The sequence below is a fragment of the Mustela nigripes genome, chromosome 5 (genome assembly GCF_022355385.1).
Source record: "Mustela nigripes isolate SB6536 chromosome 5, MUSNIG.SB6536, whole genome shotgun sequence".
NCBI classification, from domain to species: Eukaryota; Metazoa; Chordata; class Mammalia; order Carnivora; family Mustelidae; genus Mustela; species Mustela nigripes.
The window spans coordinates 60,910,164-60,930,393 of NC_081561.1; the positions used below are offsets into that span (position 1 = coordinate 60,910,164).

General features: G+C 46.6%; 1 protein-coding gene across 1 annotated transcript; it reads left to right on the plus strand.

The window, feature by feature from the left end:
* Nucleotides 1-613: 613 nt before the first annotated feature.
* On the plus strand, nt 614-20,014 carry PRPH2 (peripherin 2). The gene is made up of 3 exons (XM_059400447.1): nt 614-1,387; nt 15,150-15,396; nt 18,230-20,014. The coding sequence occupies exons 1-3, from the start codon at nt 807-809 to the stop codon at nt 18,440-18,442; spliced, it is 1,041 nt and encodes a 346-aa protein (XP_059256430.1). The 5' UTR covers nt 614-806; the 3' UTR covers nt 18,443-20,014.
* Nucleotides 20,015-20,230: the final 216 nt, after the last annotated feature.

The window sequence follows — 20,230 nt, forward strand, 5'->3', positions numbered from 1 at the left end:
TTAATCACATTTCCCTGTGTTCTACTCAGACTGAACATCTTTTCCAGATTGGACTTTCCAAGTTTGCCTATTGCCTATTATAAATCACCTGTTCCTGCCTTTTACCTGTTTTTCCAGTCAATTGTTGATCTTTTGAAAGTAGAATTGTGGAAGCTAAAAAAAAAAAAGTATATTCTTTTTTTTTTTTTTTAACATGTTGTAAATATTTTCCCACAGTCTGTCATTTCTTTTTCAACTTGGATAATAATGTCTTTTGTCCCGGAGAAAGCTCTGAATTTTAGAGAGTCTGGCCTGGAAACGGGCCTCCAGGGAGCCACGTGATCTGAGCCAGCCCTCAAGGAGAGCCCACTCCTCTGGCCAGTCTTGTTCTTGGTGCTGGTTCTTCAAGCTGAACCCAGAGCTCTCTGCTCCAGGGTGTCTGTTTAGGCTCCTCTTGGCCATGCTCTGAAACTGGCACAGCTTTATCTAATGGGATGAACCTGGCTAATGAGATTAGCGAGATGTCTTGTGGTCCCCACTTTTAATCTGCAGCGTTCAGGCTCTCTCTGCTTGGCCAGGAAGGAAGCTGTAGGAACATCGCAGAGACTGGGCCCCTTCCTGAGCTGCGCCTCTGCAGCCCATTACCACGACTACGTCCCTGGGGGTCCCAGGGGAAGGAGCTCAACATGGGCAGCTCCCAGGGTGGCTCCCTGCAGCGTGGGCAATCTGCTCCCTTCCCAAGGCCCTGAGTTTTCAGCCTCCAGGCTCACAAAGGTCAGGAGTGGGAGCTGTGCTGTGGGAAGCTGCCTGGACTGCACTCGGCAAGCATGGCGCTGCTGAAGGTCAAATTTGACCAGATGAAGCGGGTGAAATTGGCCCAAGGGCTCTGGCTCATGAACTGGCTCTCGGTGTTGGCTGGCATCGTCATCTTCAGCCTAGGGCTATTCCTTAAGATCGAACTGCGGAAGAGGAGTGAAGTGATGAATAATTCAGAGAGCCATTTTGTGCCCAACTCCTTGATAGGGATGGGGATGCTATCCTGTGTCTTCAACTCTCTGGCGGGCAAGATCTGCTATGACGCCCTGGACCCTGCCAAGTACGCCAAGTGGAAGCCCTGGCTGAAGCCATACTTGGCTGTCTGTGTCCTCTTCAACATTGCCCTCTTGCTGGTGACCCTCTGCTGCTTCCTCATGCGGGGCTCCCTGGAGAGCACCCTGGCCCACGGGCTCAAGAATGGCATGAAGTACTACCGAGACACAGATACCCCTGGCAGGTGTTTCATGAAGAAGACCATCGACATGCTGCAGATTGAGTTCAAATGCTGTGGCAACAATGGCTTTCGAGACTGGTTTGAGATTCAGTGGATCAGCAATCGCTACCTGGACTTCTCCTCCAAAGAAGTCAAAGAGTGAGTGGGTCTCCTGTCCTGGGGTCAGAGCTAGATGGGGACTTGGAGGCCCATGGGGGTGCTCTGTGTGAGAGTCTGGATTCACTTGGCCTATAGAAAGTTGCCAATATGCTAACATTTTTTACCTATAAAGATGGCGATGTCATATGTTCCACCTAATGTCTGGCAGGAATGGCTGTCGGAGGAAGGTGTCGAGTTATAGAAGTTGCTTGGATAGGAGTCTCCAGGGAGGAAGACACAGCCAGGAATGTGAGTCTGCTTCATTCAGTAGGGATGGGGCACTCACAGATCACAAATACTGAGATGTCACTTGGTTCATCTTATTCACTCAAAGTTCATGCATTCAGTCCCAGAACTTAAATGTCCTGGTTAGTTCCCCTTGTTTTCCAACCTTCTGACTCGGAGCATCTCAAGATGTTTGTCCTTGGATATGGTGGAAAGAGCAGAGGACAGGGCAGTCAGGAGGTCCAGGCTATAGTCTAGGATGTGTTGTAACTTAGCTTGTGACCTTGGGTAAGTCACTTGCTACTCCGGTCCCCTGCTTGCCCATCTTTTAAATGAAGGCACTGGAATAGATAATCTTGAGAGGTCACCTCCTAGCTTCATCTAGAGCCTGGCATACAGCAGGTGCCTATTAAATGCCTGCTGGTGTGTACTTCTTTTTTTTTTTTTTTTTAAAGATTTTATTTATTTATTTGACAGAGAGAAATCACAAGTAGGCAGAGAGGCAGGCAGAGAGAGAGAGAGAGAGGAGGAAGCAGGCTCCCTGCTGAGCAGAGAGCCCGATGCGGGACTCGATCCCAGGACCCTGAGATCATGACCTGAGCCGAAGGCAGCGGCTTAACCACTGAGCCACCCAGGCGCCCTGGTGTGTACTTCTTGAATCACGATAGTGTGACACAATAATGTTTCTAGAGTATTTGTGGTGTGAATAAAAATAAAATCCTGAGGTGCGACGTAGTACTGGTGAGCTAGAGGTGGAGGTGAGAGCGGCTGACTCCGGCCCGCTGCTCTTCCCAAAAGACCCACCATTATGGGTCTCAAGTCATTTTCCAGGGAAAGGGTGGCCTGCCCTGAGCCTGTGGCTCGTCCTCACCTCTTCTTTCCATCCCATACAACCCATTCCCTGGCTGAGGCAAGGGGTCAGCTGTTCATCCAGGTTGGTCCTGGGTAAGACTGGTGAGTCCAGGGGGACTTGCACACAGGGTGCTGGGCACGCCAGCTGCAGAGCACGGCTGAAGCCCGGACAACACCCAGGAAGCCCAGATGGGCTAGCTTAGCTGCACCTCAGATGGAAGGAAAGTCAGACTGAAGGTCACTGTTGGGGCTTCTATTTTCTCTGTGGGTGGGGATTACTGCTACAAATCTCCAGTCAAGGAGAGGCTGGTAAATCGCTTTGCCCTTCCTAGGTGACAGGTCTTGCAGGGACAGCACAAGGTGGCAGGACTCACACAATCTGCTGCAGGAGGGACAAGCAGAATTCCTGGGCATGGGAGTGGGAGAGGGGGTGAAGCTGAAACAGCCTTTGTGAGCAAATAAGAAAGGGCTTTACTTTTTCCTGTCATTTTCCTTGATTGCCTTCTGCACAGAGTTAGTTGCAGGAGAGATGTACAAAATCTCTCTGTAATCCCCAAATCTCCTCTTGGCCCGGAGCAGAGAAATTCTCCAGCTTGTTCTACTCCCAATGGCTGGCTTATCTGCATTGTCAGGCAAACAGCAGGCTTGATCCGAACCACCTCAATGCTTCATACCAACTTGCTGGAGTGAAGCTATCCTAACTCGCTGACTTAAAAAAAGTTTCTCAGCTACACAAAAAAATGCGGTGACAACATTAAGAGAAACAAAAACAGGAAAAAGAATTCAAGCCAGATTCTCACCCACCACAGACTAATGGCTTTAATTTCCTCCCATTTTGGTTTAGTCTTGTTAACATTTACATAATAAATAGCATAACCATGGAATAAATACAACTGAGCGCCCCATTTTGTAATATGATCACGTAATATTTGCATAATGTCCAAAACAACTGTTTTCTCCCCAGCTTTGTTTAAATATAATTGACAAATAGCCTAGCGTGTGTTTAAGGCACAGAACATGTTGATTTGATAGACTTAGGTATTGCAAAGTGATTACTATGGTCACGTTAGCTGACACGTGCATCATGGCACGTAATGGCCATTGCTTTTTTGTGGTGAGAACTCCCTTAGCAAGTTTCAAGGATCTAACACAGGGTAGTTAACTATAATCGCCATGTTGTGTAGAAGATCCCCAGAACTTACTCATCTTATCACTGGAAGTTTGCACCCTTTCACCCAACAACTCCCTTTCCCTCTCCCTGCCCCCAGCAACCGCAACCACCAGTCTAGTCTCTCTTTCTATGTGTTTGTTTTTTTAGATTTTACAGGTCAGTGAGATCATCAAGTATTTGTGTAAAGGGATCGTGTTTCAGTGATGCATCATCTTACACTCACTGAAAGGACACCCTTAGGCATTTAGGGTGTTCTAATTTGCCTCTTCTGGTAACACTGGAGTAGGCTTTGGCTTCTGTCTCTTTGTCTCTGGTCTCTCTCTTACTTTCCTTAGACTAAGTTTCCAGGTGGAAAGTGTACCTGTTGGCTGTAACTTTCCATAAAGCTGGTCTTAAGACGCAATGTTAGAACTGAAATGCCTTTCTCCTTTCCAAAACCTCCCTCGAGGTCACCCTCCTGTGCTAAGGGTACAGTCTCATAGGGTCACCTTCACAGAGAGAGGACCACGTCATTGCTTTCTGCAAATTCTCATGTTTGACCAGTGGACAACACCTGTGAGTGAGGGGAGGCTCCTGGGGTGTGGAGTGGCCTTTCTTCCCTTTCCAGGTGCTCACATTTTTTTCATGTCTTGACTTCTTTATTTAGGAGAATTATTAGTTTTCCTGACAAAGCTGGCCCCTGAAAATCCTCCTCTGAACAATCAAGTGTATTTGTTTTTGGGGAGGCCAAGTGGTGGGAAGTAGGAAGCATTTACTTTCTCTGGGTTTTCTCAGCAGCACCCTCAGTGGAGGGATCCAGAGGCAGCAGAACCAAGAGAGGCAGGGGTGGGTCCTGGCCAGAGGGCAGGACCAGGGAGAAGCGGCATCTTCCACCAAGACTTTTTTTTTTTAAGATTTTATTTATTTATTTGACAGAGATCACAAGTAGGCAAAGAGGCAGGCGGGGGTGGGGGTGGGGAAGCAAGCCCCTCGTGGAGCAGAGAGTGGGGCTTACTCCCAGGACCCTGAGACCATGACCTGAGCCGAAGGCAGAGGCTTAACCCACTGAGCCAGCCAGGTGCCCCAAGACTTTTTTTTTTTTTAAAGGGTTTATTTGTTTATTTGACACACAGAGAGAAAGAACAAGCGGGGGGAGTGGGAGAAAGAGAAGCAGACTCCCCACTGAGCAGGGAGCTTGATGTGGGGCTCGATCCCAGGACCCCGGGATCATGACCTGAGCTGAAGGCAGACACTTATTAATCAACTGAGCCACCTAGACACTCCTTTCACCAAAAATTTTTTTAAGGAATTCTTCACTTTTCTCTCTTTTTCCTCTCCCCACCAAATTCAGACTAGCCAATAAAAAGGCTGGGGTAGCCTCAGTTTCCTCCTTGACCCTAAAGACTCTGAGAGGTAATCTCAGGAGCAGTGAGCTGGTTGGAGGTGGGAAGACTGCAGAAAATGCACCAAGCTCCTCCAGTGACACTGGTCCTAGGTAGGGCAGTGTCTAGTGCCAATGACTTCTGGTCCTTTCTGGAGGCTCTGCCCCTGGGACATCTCTCTTCATTCCATACTATGCACACCTTGCTGGACTGGGCTACAGAAAACATTTCCAGCCTGGGTGCTGAAAGGTGGAACTGGGTTCCTGCACACAGGGCTCCCTGGGACCTCCCAAGCAATGCCCCTCCACCAATGGTCCCCTGACAAACTGAGCACAGAGCTTGTGGTCCTCGCAAACATGGAGGGGTGCGGTGCCTGGGTGGCTCAGTCAGTTGGGCGGCTGCCTTTGGCTTGGGTCATGGTCCCAGGGTCCTGGGATAGAGCCCCACTTTGGGCTCCCTGCTCAGCGGGAAGCCTGTTTCTCCCTCTCCCTTTCTCCCTCTGCCTGCTGCTCTGCCCGCTTGTGCTCTCTCTGTCAGATAAATAAATAAAATCTTAAAAAAAAAAACCAAAAAGCAAAAAACAAAACCCATGGAGGGGTGGCTGGTGTTTAGAGATTTCTTAGGGGGATCTTTAAGATCAAGGACTGTTTCCTGAAGGCTCCTGGACTAAACAATATCAATTGAAGATTTTTTTTTAAGATTTTATTTATTTATTTGACAGATGGAGATCACAAGCAGGCAGAGAGGCAGGCAGAGAGAGAGGAGGAAGCAGGCTCCCTGCTGAGCAAAGAGCCCGATGCGGGGCTTGATCCCAGGACTCTGAGATCACGACCTGAGCCGAAGGCAGCGGCTTAACCCACTGAGCCACCCAAGCGCCCCTCAATTGAAGATTTTTTAAAAAGATTTCTTTTTATTTTTTTTTTTGAGAATCTTTTTTTTTTGTTTTTTAAAAGATTTTATTTATTTATTTGACAGATAGATCACAAGTAGGCAGAGAAGCAGGCGGGGGTGGGGGGGGCAATAGTAGGCTTAACCTACTGAGCCACCCAGGTGCCCCAAAAAATATTTCTTTTTTTTATCCACTTGAGAGAGACGGTGAGAAAAAGAGAGAGAGAGAGAGAGAGAGAGAATAGGCAGGGGCTCGGGGTAGAGGGAGAGGGAGAAGTAGACTTCCACTAAGCAGAGAGCCTGAGTGAAGGCAGAAGCCTAACCCACTGAGCCACCCAGGCGCTCCACCCCAGATTTTTATGAGTTTAGAATCTCCCCATCTGCCCCACCCCGGCAGTCCCAGGCAAATAGCCTGCTGGTCACACCCCACCCCCAGTCTGCCCTATCACTCTGTTGTCAGGTCCCACATTCATTCTGCACAAAACCCCTCCCTGGGGAGTTTATAATTCTTTTAGGTGTTGCTCTTCTGTTAGGTATTGTTTTCTCTATTTTATAGGAAATATATATCTATTTTATTTCTCTTTCTATTCTATTATTCTATTATTATTATTATTACTATTATTATTCTATTTTTATTTCTTTATCTATTTTATTTATAGGAAAAATATATCTATTTTACTTCTATATTTTATAGGATGGGAGCCTCAGGTTGAATCTCACAGCAAGAAGCAGGGGTCGATTTTTAAAAACCAGGCTTATTGATATCATTCACATTCCTTACAACTCACCCACTGAAAGAGGACAGTTCAATGGTTTTTGGCATGTCCACAGAGCTGTGCTACCAGTCAATACCATAGCTCACTCTAGAACATTTTCATCATGGGGCAGGGATGGCCTGTATCCTGGCCTCCCATGGCCTGCCTCTAAAGAACCACTGTCTCCTCTCTGTCTCTATATTCCTCCCTCTTCTGGACACCTCATTTGAATGAAATCATATAATATTGGTCCTTTGGGGCCTGGCTCCTCTGACTTAGCATAATGTTTTTGAAGTTCAACCATGTTGCTACATTTGTTAGACTGTCCTTCCCTTTTATGGACAAATGATATCCTGTTGGATGGAAGGCCAGGTTGTAATTCTGCTCCTTCCAGATGACCATGCTGCTTGCCAGTGATGTCGAAGTCACCTTGCATAGCTTCAGTGTTAGATGAATCTGTGCCCTTACCGACTGAAACTTGGAATTATCCAGGCCACGCTGTCTTCTCTCATCCTGTCTTTCTCTCTCTTCTTGTCATCAATGTCGTCCTCCTCCAGAGGGACAGTGGAAGGTGTCGGCAGAGATGACCTAGGCTTGAGAAACTTCTGTGGATTGACTGGATTCCAGTTCTTCTGTGCTCAGGTCCTAGATAATCGTGAGGTGGCCGCACAGAAACCAGAGACACTAGCGAGGCTGCCTGCGGCCTGTGGCAAGCGAGGCTTGGGGCTCGCTCTACCCTGTGTCTACCTTCTCACCAGCTCTGGACTGGTGCTCCTGTGGGTGGGGAGACATGCTCCCTTATAACTGGGGGAAGCCCTCGGAGGGAGAAGCCATGTCCAGGGATGCTGTCCCTCTCAGCCCCTGAATCTTCAAGGTAAGTTATCAAGACAGAGGTTTGTAGTTCCTATTCAGTGCTTATTTTATTTTATTGCATTTTTGACTTTCATCATGGAAAATTTCAAGCATTCACAAAAGTAGAGAGATGATGGCTTTCCACGTACACCTCTCTTAGCTTCAACAGAACACACATTCTTGTTTTCTTGTTTCATTTCTACCATTCTCCCAAACACACATTATCCCCTCGGAGTATCTTTTTTTTTTTTTTTTTTTTTTTAAGATTTTATTTATTTATTTGACAGACAGAGATCACAAGTAGGCAGAGAAGCAGGCAGAGAGAGAGGGAATCAGCCTCCCTGCTGAGCAGAGAGCCCGATGCGGGGCTCGGTCACGACCTGAGCCAAAGGCAGAGGCTTTAACCCCCTGAGCCACCCAGGCACCATCTCCTGAGTATCTTAAAGCAAATCCTGGGCATGGTTTCCTTTCACCTGTAAATACTTGTGGAGGCATTTCTAACAGGTAAAGAGGGTTTGTTTTTTTGTCTTTTTGTTTTTGTTTGATATAAGCACAATAGTAATCATGACCAACAAAACTAGCAGCAAGATCATCTGGTCTGTTCAGTCTTCTCTGATTGCCTCAAACTATCTTTTCCAGTTGGTTTGTTCAAATCAGGAGCAAAACAAAGCCCACATTGCGCATTTGGTTCTTTGATCACCTTTGTTTGTTTCTTTTTTTTTTTTTTTTTAAGATTTTATTTATTTATTTGACAGGCAGAGATCACAAGTAGGCAGAGAGGCAGGCAGAGAGAGAGAGGAGGAAGCAGGCTCCCTGATGAGCAGAGAGCCTCATACGGGGGGCTCGTTCCCAGGACTCTGAGATCATGACCTGAGCCAAAGGCAGAGACTTAATCCACTGAGCCACCCAGGCACCCCCACTTTTGTTTCTTTTACTCTAGAACAGTTACTGTCATGCCATGTGTGTATTGAAGGAATGGGGCTATTCATCCTAAAGAATTCCTTACATTCTCAGCCGGGCAACAGCAGCCAAGTGGTGTCATCTAAGTTGTTCTTATGTCCCCATAAGCCAGTAGTTAGGGCTGAGGTGGGCTTGGATTCAGGTTTGGTTTTAGCAAGAACACTTCCTGGGGTGCCTTGTATATCTTAATGCATCACATGAAGAGAGTGAAGTCTTCAGCCAGTTTATAGCAATTCCTTCAAAGTGTCCCCTGATTTCAGGATGAGCAGAGCTTTAGTGTCTTGGGGTGAGAGGCCTTAGCACCAGGCACTGTCACAGCCAGGAGGGGTTGGCCTGGAGCCCTCAGTCTGAAGGAGAAGTTGGCATCAAGCTCTCTCAGTTTCCCGTCCCACTCAGGGAATCCACAGGCTACAGACTCCTGTTCACTCTTTCTGAACAATTTACAGAGATTTCATGAAGACCAGACCTTGGCTAGGAGCTCCCCAAAGGCAAGACTGAGTTTCCCTTCAGACTGGGATTCCTTGAGGACTGTGCTGTGTCTCCTCCTCAGAGTGGTGTTCTCCTGAGGGCAGGACTATGTCTCCTCCCATCAGACTGAGGCTTCCTGAGGGCAGGACTGTATCTCCCCACTCAGACTGGGGCTTCTTGAGGGCTGTGTAGTTTCTTCTCCCCTCAGACTGGAAATGCCTGAGGACAGTGCTCAGGACAGCATAGGGGAGGCAGGTCTGACTTGATAGAGGGTGAAACTTCCCTGGGCACCCAGCCTAGGATCTGTTGGGGTCTCACACCTCTGGAGGTAGGTCCCACACCCCACTCTCCTCTAGAAGCATCACCTTGTTTACTTACTGCTTGTCCTGGTTCCAACGACAGATTAAGGCCCCACTCACCCTCTTAAGACAAAGCCAGGCAAGGAGAGCTCCTTAGGTGGTGAGCTGGCTATTTATATCAGAGTATTTCCCAGGCTACAAATCTTGCTCTGCTCAGGGCTCACCAGGGCTTGTAAGGGTCTTGATTAAGATAAGACCTGTTTTCTAGCATACTCAGCCACAGCCAAGTCATATATGCTTGGGAAAATCATCATGTCAGAGTTTTCCTGGAAAAACCAACGTAATTTAGGAGGTAAATCAATAAATGAACAAGGAAAGGCATATGGAAATAAACAGTGGTGTGGAGTAGGGAAGGCAGGAATATAACTGATAATGAATCAGTCCCCAACTGGAATGCTAAGTGACACTTGTGGGAACCTTGGCAATTCACCTGGCCTTTGTCAGACTCAGTTATCTCATCTGAGAAATGACATGACAGGGGCGCAGTAGAAAGTAAATGGAATAATACACAGATAGCAGTTGATATACAGCAGTATAGTATTAGCATTTCCTTAAAGATGTTTTTTTTTTTTTTTTTAATGTGACTGGACATAAAGTACTGCAGGTGATGAGGGAAGACACAAATGGGAGACACAGCCCTGCCCTCAGGGAGCTCCAGTCTGAGGGGAGACACAGCCTTGTCCTCAGGGAACCCCAGTCTGAGGGGGGAGACACAGCCCTGCAGTCAGGTAGCCCAGTCTGAGGGGGAGACACAGCCTTGTCCTCAGGGAGCCCCAGTCTGAGGGGAGACAGAGCCTAGTCCTCAGGGAGCCCCAGTCTGAGGGGGAAGACACAATCCTAATTCAGAGAATCCCAATCTGAGGGGAGACGTAGCTTTGTCTTAACAAGGCTAGCAAGGTGATTTTTCCACTTGGGGGAGTGAGCTAGGTGAGGAGGAAAGATAAGGGCTCTCCAGAAGGCCAGCCTGCAGAGTAAGGGTAGCTCAGAGCCTCACTGGCCTCAGCTCACACAACTGCAAGCCTGGCCTTCACTTCAGATACACATGTAATATGTATGAGGCAGGTCCGTAGGCTTTACCCCAACTTAATACGCCTGGAGAGTGCATAAGGAGCAAGAACCTCCAACAGACAGGAAGGACCTAAGAGACTCTGAAGAATCTCTGAGGGGAGGAGTGGGCAACTGCTATGGGCTAGTCTCCCACTTCTTGTTCACCACTTCTGTAGAACAATCTGGTGGATTGCAAGGTCCTGCCTACCTGGCCATGGGCATTCTCTGAGGGCCTGTGTCAAGTGCATTCCACACCTTGCCTCATTTAAAGCTCCCCACAGCTCCCAAGAGAGTAATCCCCAACTCACAGAGGTCCAGAGGATGAAGTTCCACAGATCAGAAAGGTAGACTTGGGACTCAAAGTCTGGGTCCCTCTACTATCTTCACTCTTCTCATGGGGATATTGGGAATGGCCCAGGTGGGATGTTGTGATGGTGGGAGAAAGCTAAAGGGACAGCCTGCAGGTCAGGAAAAAGGACAGACAGAAATTGAGCTCAGAGACCCCCAGCATCAAGAGACTGGGGATGGGAGATTACTGTCTGCTCAGTTGGGCAGGGACTGCTGGCTCAAGAGGGGGACAGGAATCCCAAACTGATAGCCTTTCTGCTTCAGTCTTCCCAACTTGGACCACCCAGGGTCCCACCACCAGATGCTGAGCTGGGTCTGCAGGGAGAGAGCAGAGTGGTTTCTGCTCCCACTGTGTCTCGGTGCACTCAGTTAGACTCAAGGAAGAACTTCAGTAGCAACCAATTTAGTCAGCGACAAATGTCTAATAGGGCTTGCCTCAGGTCAGCAGTGAGCTGTGCTCTTACAGACATGGTTGCTGTCCCCACAGAAGACTCTCATAGTCTCTTCTTGGTTGGCAGAAACCCTGCCACCTGCTCCTAAGTGTCTACTGCCCAGTGGTGTTGAGTGGTCTGTTCATTGTCACAGCTGTTTCCTGAGAGCACACTGAGCACATGTGAAGGCTCCTGCTCCATCGTCTCACCTAGGCTTGGCCATGAGTCCATGCTTGTTGCGAACTTACTACGTACCAGCCACTCTTCCAAGACTTTTTACATGCATGCCTTCATACGATCTCATATCAACTCCATTTTACAGATGAGGAAGCTGAGGCCTAGAGAGGCAGAGGAACTTGTCCAGAGGAATGGACTGGGAGTAAGTACAGGTGATCCTGCTCTTACCACTGTTCTGGATCTCCTGTGTACCCAGACCCACCCTTTCTCTGGGCAAGGGTCCTGCCCAGGGAGTAGAGGGACTGGAGAGCGTGTGGAAATATGGTCACCATAACCCAGGCAAGGACTGTTCTGGAACCAAGGAGGCCACATTGTGCAGAACATTCCTGAAGTCTTAATTATACTGATCAACAGACAGTTCACAGAAATGGAACCACACATGACCCTTCAACATAGCAGAAGATACTCAACTTCATTCATAATGAGGAAAATGGAAGTTAGATACTATCTTCCAGCTATCAGGTTGGCAAAGGTCAAAAATCAAACCTGTGTGGGTATAGCCATGAAGGATAGGTTGTCTCATGCATGTCTGTTGGGGATGTGATTGTACAAACTCCAGAGTGAAATATGGCAGGGATCTAGGGTAATTACAGATGGACCCACCCTTTGATGCAGGGATACCTCTCTAGGAATTGACCCTCTAGATATATTCACAATACCCAAAATGTTTGTATTGACAGGCCACTGGGAAAACCCTAAATATCCAGCAGTAGGGAACTGACTAGTATTCCATGGATCACCTGTACAATGGTGATACCATGCAGCTCATTAAAAACCTGGAAGACAGAGGTGCCTGGGTGGCTCAGTGGGTTAAACCTCTGCCTTCAGCTCAGGTCATGATCCCAGGGTCCTGGGATCAAGCCCCACATCGGGCTTTCTGCTTGGCAGGGAGTCTGTTTCCCCTTCTCTCTCTGCCCGCTTCTCTGCCTACTTGTGATCTCTGTCAAATAAATAAATAAAATCTTTTAAAAAATAAAATAAAAAAAAGAATGTCCATCACTAATTAAAAAAAAAACACAAAACAAAAAACCTGGAGAAGACTCCACTAGTAGACATAAAAAGATCTCAAAGATTCTGCTAAAGGAAAAGAGAAAGGTTCAAGACAGTACATTACCATCGGGGTAAAAAAACAGGAAGAATAAGAATATTTGCAGATTCTATGTTTACTTTTCATGTATGAAGCCTTTTTATTATTTATATTTATTTATTGAAAGATTTTACTTATTTGATAGAGACACAGCCGAGAGAGGGAACACAAGTCGGGGAGTGGGAGAGGGAGAACCAGGCTTCCCGCCGAACAGGGACCCTGATGCGAGTTTTGATTCCAGGACCCTGGGATTATGACCTGAGCCAAAGGCAGATGCCCAATGACTGAGTCACCCAGATGCCCCGTATGAAACCTTTTTAGAAGGACAGACAGTTGGCTACAGCTGGGTGTACCTGGAGGTCAAGGGACAAGAATGAGTGGCAGACTAAACATGGACATTTAGAAGCTAAATATTGAAATTAACATTTCAATGAACATTGTTGAAAAGAATTTCTTTTTATTAATGTTTTTTGAAGATTTTATTTATTTGAGAGAGCGCATGAGAGAGAAAGAGAGCGAGAGCACAAGTGGGGGGAGGGGCAGAGGGTGAGGGAGAAGCATGCTTCCCACTGAGCAGGGAGCCCCATGCGGGCTCAATCCCAGGACCCTGAGATCGTGACCTGAGCCAAAGGCAGACGCTTAACTGAGCCACCCAGGCGCCCATTGAAAACAATTTCTATTATTTACTTATATATTATTGAGGTATAGTTGACATGCAACATTATATTAGTTTTGGATACAACATACGATTTTTTGTTTGAATAAAATGCAAAGTTATCACCACAATAAATCTAGCTAGCATCCATCACGATATATAGTTAGAGAATTTTTTTTCTGGTGATAAGAAACTTCAAGATGAACTCTCTTGGCAGCTTTCAAATAGGATATACAGCATTATTAACTATAGTCACCATGCTGTATATTACATCCCCAGGACTTATTTATTTATAACTGGAAGCATCTACTTTGGTCACCAACAGCCATTTTACCCACCTATCTCACCTGCCTCTGGTAACCACAAATATTCTCTGTATCTATAAACTTGTTTTTTTGGCTTGTTTTGTTTTTAGAGTCCACATATAAGTGAGATCAAATTGTATTTGTCTTTATTATTTCACTTGGCATAATGTCCTCAAGGTCCATACGTGTTGTTTCAAATGGCAAGATTTCTTTTTTTATAGATTTCTTTTAAAGATTTTTTTTTTTAATAGCTGAATAATATACCATTGTGTGGTAAAGTTTCTTTATCCATTCACCCATCAATGGACACTTAAGTTGTTGCCATGTTTTGGCTTTTATAAATAATGCTGGAGTGAACACAGGGATACATATATCTTTTCAACTTAATATCTTCTTCTTTCAAGATTTTATTTTTAAGTAACCTCTACACTCAATGTGGGGCCTGAACTCACAACCCCGAGATCAAGAGTCACATGCTCCAATGACTGAGCCAGCCAGGTGCTCTTCGAGTTAATGTTCTCATTTTCTTTGAATACCCAGAAGTGGAATTATAATTTCTACTTTAAATAATTACATGCTTTCTATTCTTGCATTGTAAAAGTATGCCACTATTATGTAATGTATTGTTCATGTGCAAATTAAAAAAAACTTGGTACTCAAGATGGCAGGCATACACTCGCACAGATCTTAAGTATGAAGCTTGATGACGTCTTGCACATAAGACATCTGGGTAACTGCACTCAGGTCAGACAGGACATACCCAGATGCCTGAAGAGGATGGGGAGAGCCTTCACTGTAAAGATGTCTGCCCCTTTTGAATTCTCAACCCAGATGAATGTATGGTACGCCCTAACCAAAAACATAGTAAAAATGGAAGTGCAGAAGTAATGTGCACTGCATCCTTCAGGTGAGTAAGGAGAGCCCACCTGGCCACAGGCAGAGTTCACTGTGGACATCAAGCAAGCTGACGACAAGGACTGTGACTGTCCAGTCTCATTCCCTGCCCGCACACAGACCCGGGCCAGAGCAGGACTTCTGGAAACATCTCTTGAATAGAACTGGTCTGGCCAGAGGGGGCCTTGGTTCCCAGTGACTTGTTATTGGGAGACAGAAGGTTGGAGACAGGGCTGGGGGCTAAAGGTTGTTGGCAAGTCTTGTCCTAGTCACCACCTGTCCTGTTCCTCTTCCTACCAGCTTGACATGGCTCCAAATAATCCCTGCAGGCCAGGGCCTGGCAGTCCACAGGGTGGTTGGATGAATTTCTACATTTCTTACTGACTTGCTTCTTGATTCATCATCTGTCTCAACCCTGTAGGACATTAGCTCTAGGAAGGCAGGAAGATTGGTTTTCTAGGGTAATTTCTCTCTCTCTCTCTTTTTTAAAAGATTTTATTTATTTGACAGAGAGAGACACAGTGAGAGAGGGAACACAAGCAGGGGGTGGGGTGGGAGAGGGAGAAGCAGGCTTCCTGCTGAGCAGGGAGCCCGATGTGGGGCTCAATCCCAGGACCCTGGAATCATGACCTGAGCTAAAGGCAGATGCTTAACAACTGAGCCACCCAGGCGCCCCATCATTTCTCTATCTTCAGCTCCTAGAACAGTGGCTGGCACATAGTAGATGCACAACAAATATTTATCAAGAATGAATGAATGAACAAATGGATGAATGAATATTATAGATTTTCAGAGTCAGGGGATGGGGGGAGTTGGCTCCTGGTGAGAAATCCAAGAAGCCTCTCTCAAGCCATCTTTCTCCTCTAGTCGCATCAAGAGCAATGTGGATGGGCGATACCTGGTGGATGGCGTTCCCTTCAGCTGCTGCAACCCCAGCTCACCACGGCCCTGCATTCAGTACCAGCTCACCAACAACTCAGCGCATTACAGCTACGACCACCAGACAGAGGAGCTGAACCTATGGGTGAATGGCTGCAGGGCCGCCCTGCTGAACTACTACAGCAGCCTCATGAACTCCATGGGTGCTGTCACCCTCCTTGTCTGGCTCTTTGAGGTAGGCTTTGGGCCAGGTGGGGGCGAGGAAGTGGGAGCCACCTGCTCCATTTGGATTTCATGGGTGGGGCCTGGCCTGGAGTGCTTGTCTCTCTCCTTGGCACCAGCCCTTAGCCTAGCTGTGGGTCAGGCAGGCCTAAGTTTCAATCCCAGCACCTTCATTATTTTTTGTTTCTTTCCTATGACTCAAAAAGTAGTTTGTTGAGGTGAAATTCATGGAACATAAAATGAACAATTTAAAGTGAGCAATTCAGTGGCAGTTAGTACATTCACAATGTTGTGTAACCATGACCTCTATCTAGCTCTAGATTTTCATCACTCCCAAAGAGAAGCTCATACCCATTAAGGAGCATACTCCCCATCTCTTTCACCCCAGCCCCTGGCAACCGTTAATCTGTGCTCTGTTCTTGTGTATTTATCTATTCTGGACATTTTATATAAATGTCATCACAATATGTAACTTTCCTGTCTGGCTTCCTTCACTTTGCACGTTTTAGAGGTTCATCCTGTGCCTTTGTTTTTTCAGTCTGAGGTTGTGGAAAGTTATTTAACCTCTCTGTTATAGGGTGCCGATAGCATTAGCTTTGGGACTCCTGGGGGGCAAAAGGAGATAATACGTACATTGTGTTCAGGAAATGGGAGCTGTTTGGATTTGTGATTCTCTGGAGACTCTGGTAGCAATTTAGCTGTTATTCTAATTAGTGTGTTCATCTGATTTCACCTGTAAGGCTTAATTCCTCTCTGTACAGAAGAGTTTGGGATGTAGCCACTTATTCATTTATTGAAGAGTTAGTTCTTGGACTGCTAGGTGCTGTCCTGGGTGCTGAATGAAAGCAAGTATTAGGGAGTGATAAACCGTGGGGGTAGAGAGGGTGACTTAGGGGCTCCTGCTTTGTGCTAACAGCAGAAAATCCAGACCCCCAGATTCACAAGTACAAAGCAAGAAGCCTTAGGTGGGGAAAGTTTGTCCATTAGAGAAGATTCACTGAAAGTTTCCTTTAAGTAAGTTGTTCTCTTAGTGCTATGGAAGTTCACACTTAGTTGTGCCCTTGGCTGAGATGACTGCTTCTAACTCACTACATCCCATTAGAGGTACTGTAAAATCTGGGGATGGGCTGGTTGGGAAGGGAGGGCTTCTTTTATTGTTGAGGCACATGAATATCGTTTTATTGGCCATTGACTCCTTGAGGCACAGTCTTGGGTATGAGTGGGTTGAGCTGGGCGAGAAGCTTACTGCTAGAAGGTCAGAAGGTCGTGTCCCCTGAAAACCCATGAAAAGAAGTCTGAAAGGATAACAGAAGTCAGTGGGAAAATGGGGTCCCACCGGTTGCCTCTCAGTTTGCTCACCATTCTAGGGAGCTAATGACTGTATGAGATGAGGACGGGCTCACTGGAAACAGGGAGTAAATGCCCTTGATTTTTAGTTGAGGTCTTTGGTTAGCCGAACTCTGTGATGGGCACAAGGGTGGCTGAACTACTAATGCTAGGACTCTGGCCTGAGTCTTGCCCTGCTGGGCCTCACAATCCAGTTAGGAGGTGACACCTAACTCATGAACCACAGGGAAAACCATTACCAAGTGCAAAGTTCATAATGCAGCAGTAAGCCCCCTTCAGGAAAGCAGGAGGGGATCAGAGTGGGAGCATGCATACCAGAAGGACCTCCTGGAGGTGAGTTTTTCCACCATAAAAATATTTTTATAAAACTTTCAATAGACAATGACAATAACAAAAACCTAAAGCTATTAGTTACTAATGTCATCTACTATTGCAATGATAAAATACTCCTTGAGCATTGATTCAGTAGATGTTTCTTGAGGCCCTACGGCCATGGGGCGCTGTTCTAGGGGCTGGGAGACTGAATGAATGAGATGGATTAGGGGGTGGACATTCTCTGTAAGCAGGCCTTACCACCTCACAGTGTGTAAGAGAATAAAACCAGGAATCTGTGTAGAAACAAGTGGGTAACACAATACATTAGAACAGTGGAAACAGTACTTACCACACTAACAACCAACCACGGCCGACATGTCTATTCATCCTTACTGCACACCACGTACCGCGCTCTACTGCTACTGACATGACACAGCATGCACACGCGGCGGAGACACTCCATCTGAAAATCTGTAAACCAGATGAGTTAACTGAGGCTTCTTAGTCACATGGCTTGCCAAGTGCCAGGACTGGGATTTGAACCCAGGCATTTTGGCTCCATAGCCTGCTGCAATGACTGCTAGTGAACAAATGCAAACTAATCACCCACTCATCCCTGCACGAATCAAAATAACAGAAGTAGAGGAAACCACATACAGTGGTACTGTTTGCTGAGAAGGGGGTGACTTTAATTTTGTATAGCAAATAGTTACCCAACACCCAGTACGGGCCAAGCACTGTGCTAGGAATGGGGTGGTTATGAGGAGAAGCCTGGGACTAATGCTCTCAGAATGTGAAACCTGAGAGGAGGAAGGAGAGTGAGTAGCAGGGCCACTCACGGAAGGCTGAAGCTGAATTAACAGGTGAATGTGGAGAGGAACAATGTTCTAGGCAAACAGCAAATGGTAAAAACTAGAGGGAAGAAGTGTGGATGGGACCCTAAGGAGCCCAGAGTGACCAGAGAGAGAGGAGAATGGGGCTGGAGATGAGGCTGGAGAAGAGGCAGCTATCTTGAGCATGAGGCCAGGCTGGTGTGCAGGCCCTCAACCGACCCAGACTCCAGAGATCCTGTCACACTTGTGGGGCCCTAGGGTTGAAGAGGCTGGTGGCCTGCACAGTTTCCTAATAGCTCCAGCCCCTAGCTCCTTCTCCCAGACCTCCTCTAAATCTCTTCTCCCCACCAGGTGACCATCACAATTGGCCTGCGCTACCTACACACAGCACTGGAAAGTGTGTCCAACCCGGAAGACCCTGAGTGTGAGAGTGAGGGCTGGCTTCTGGAAAAGAGTGTGTCGGAGACTTGGAAGGCCTTTTTGGAGAGTCTGAAAAAGTTGGGCAAGAGTAACCAGGTGGAAGCTGAGGGTGCGGATGCGGGCCAGGCCCCAGAGGCTGGCTGATGGCCCCGGGGCACCCTCCCCTCCTGAACACGGAGAAGTAGCGGACTCCAAAAAGTGGATACACGCCCATCCAATCTGAATCTCCCAAGGAGGATGGCAATTTTACAGAGACTCTTCTGGATGGTGGGATTTAAAGTTTAGGATCCCTAAAAGCATTTGGCAAACATTTGTTGAATGACCTAAAAATGAACGAACCCCTACTCAGGCCCACTACTTTTGGATATGCCCTCATGGTGGACTCTTCACGGATCACTCTTCATAGCACATGAATTCAGTTCCACCCTGAAGCTACTGGCCACACATGAGGGCAGCTCCCCTTTAAAGTGTATGCCATCACGAGCTCCAAGTTGCTTCATTCTGTATCCAAAGCGTCACTCGGTACACAGGCAGAGAAGTCTAAAAAATGTCCTGGCCGTGTTGTCATCTTTTTTTTTTTTTTTTTTTTTTTAATGCCAAGATCGACAGGTCAGCCATTTTATTTGTGTAATTGTGGAAGGAGGGGGGGCATTATACTTTTCTAAGAGTAATGCACTCTCAAAGCACTGAGGGCTTCACAAGAGGAAGCCTTCAATCATGGGGCAAAATAACCTAAAGACAGGGGATTACTTTCTCACCAAAAACACAGTTAAAGGCTACTTTTGTGTCACAGTCCCATGCCTTCAGTTAGCCTGGAGTGAGCCATGGGCTGAGGAAGTCAGGTTATTTGCATGTTCCGGCAACATATCACCCCTCAAGTGCCAGCTGACCTCCTTTGGCTTGTCTGCCGAAGCACTGGGTTAGGTGGTTGCCCTTTACTGGAAGAGGAGCAACAATCAGATAAGAGTCCATCCTTTGGAGACCAGGCCTCACCTCTTGAGGGGCCCAGGAATACCCACACAGGTGGCCATGACAGCCTCCATGGACCACACGTATGGTCTACAGTGGAGCGCAAGGTATCCTCTGGGAGATTCTTCCTGTTTCTTTTCCCAAATACCCATCCTGCAAAGCAATATTTCTGGAATGCCTCTGTATTAAAGAAGATTCCTTGAGACCGTCCATCTTCCCGAGCTAGTGATGGCAAGAGAAATTTTAACTTCTCTCAGAAAAGAAAAAAAAAGGAAGCTTTTAGGGGAAGGAGATAATGACTTTGTTACTGTTCTGAAGTGTTCAGTGGGGAGAAAAAAACTTCTGGTGCTGCCTGGGGTATGTTCTGGGGCTCTAATTCTCCCCGGCATAAGATCAGATCAAAGATATTTGGACACTGTCAGACTTTGGTCCCAGGTTTAATTTAATTAGACTTCTGAGTCTCTTTGAGACCAAAGAATGGTCCACATTGAAAATGCTGAGGGAGTCAGCCACCTCTGACAAGGGGCCTGGAACTCTCTCCCCTCAGGAGTGCTGAGAACCATCGTGAATGTGCTGCTCTAGGCCCATGTGTAACTATGCTGTTAACAGCTGTATGATAGACATTAAAAATTACATTGTGTGAAAATCATTTGTGTTAATGCCTATCTTAGCCTATTCAACAGTATGTTATCACAGCATTCCCAACTCTAGCTAGTATTTGTTAACAAAGCCAAATTGCACTTGACCCTAAAAGGAAGCGTTTCAACAGGGTAGCTATGTTTCAACAAGATGGGTGTTACCACTCTCCCTCTTACCATTTCCTGTCTGTAAGTACAGTGATTATAAGGTTATCCAAATAATCTTGACATTTGCTAGTTTAGACCGGAGCTGAATTCATTTAATAGGTGGAATTTTAGTTTAACGATTTAAGCAAAAATTCCAAACCATGTTTTTTCCTGCACT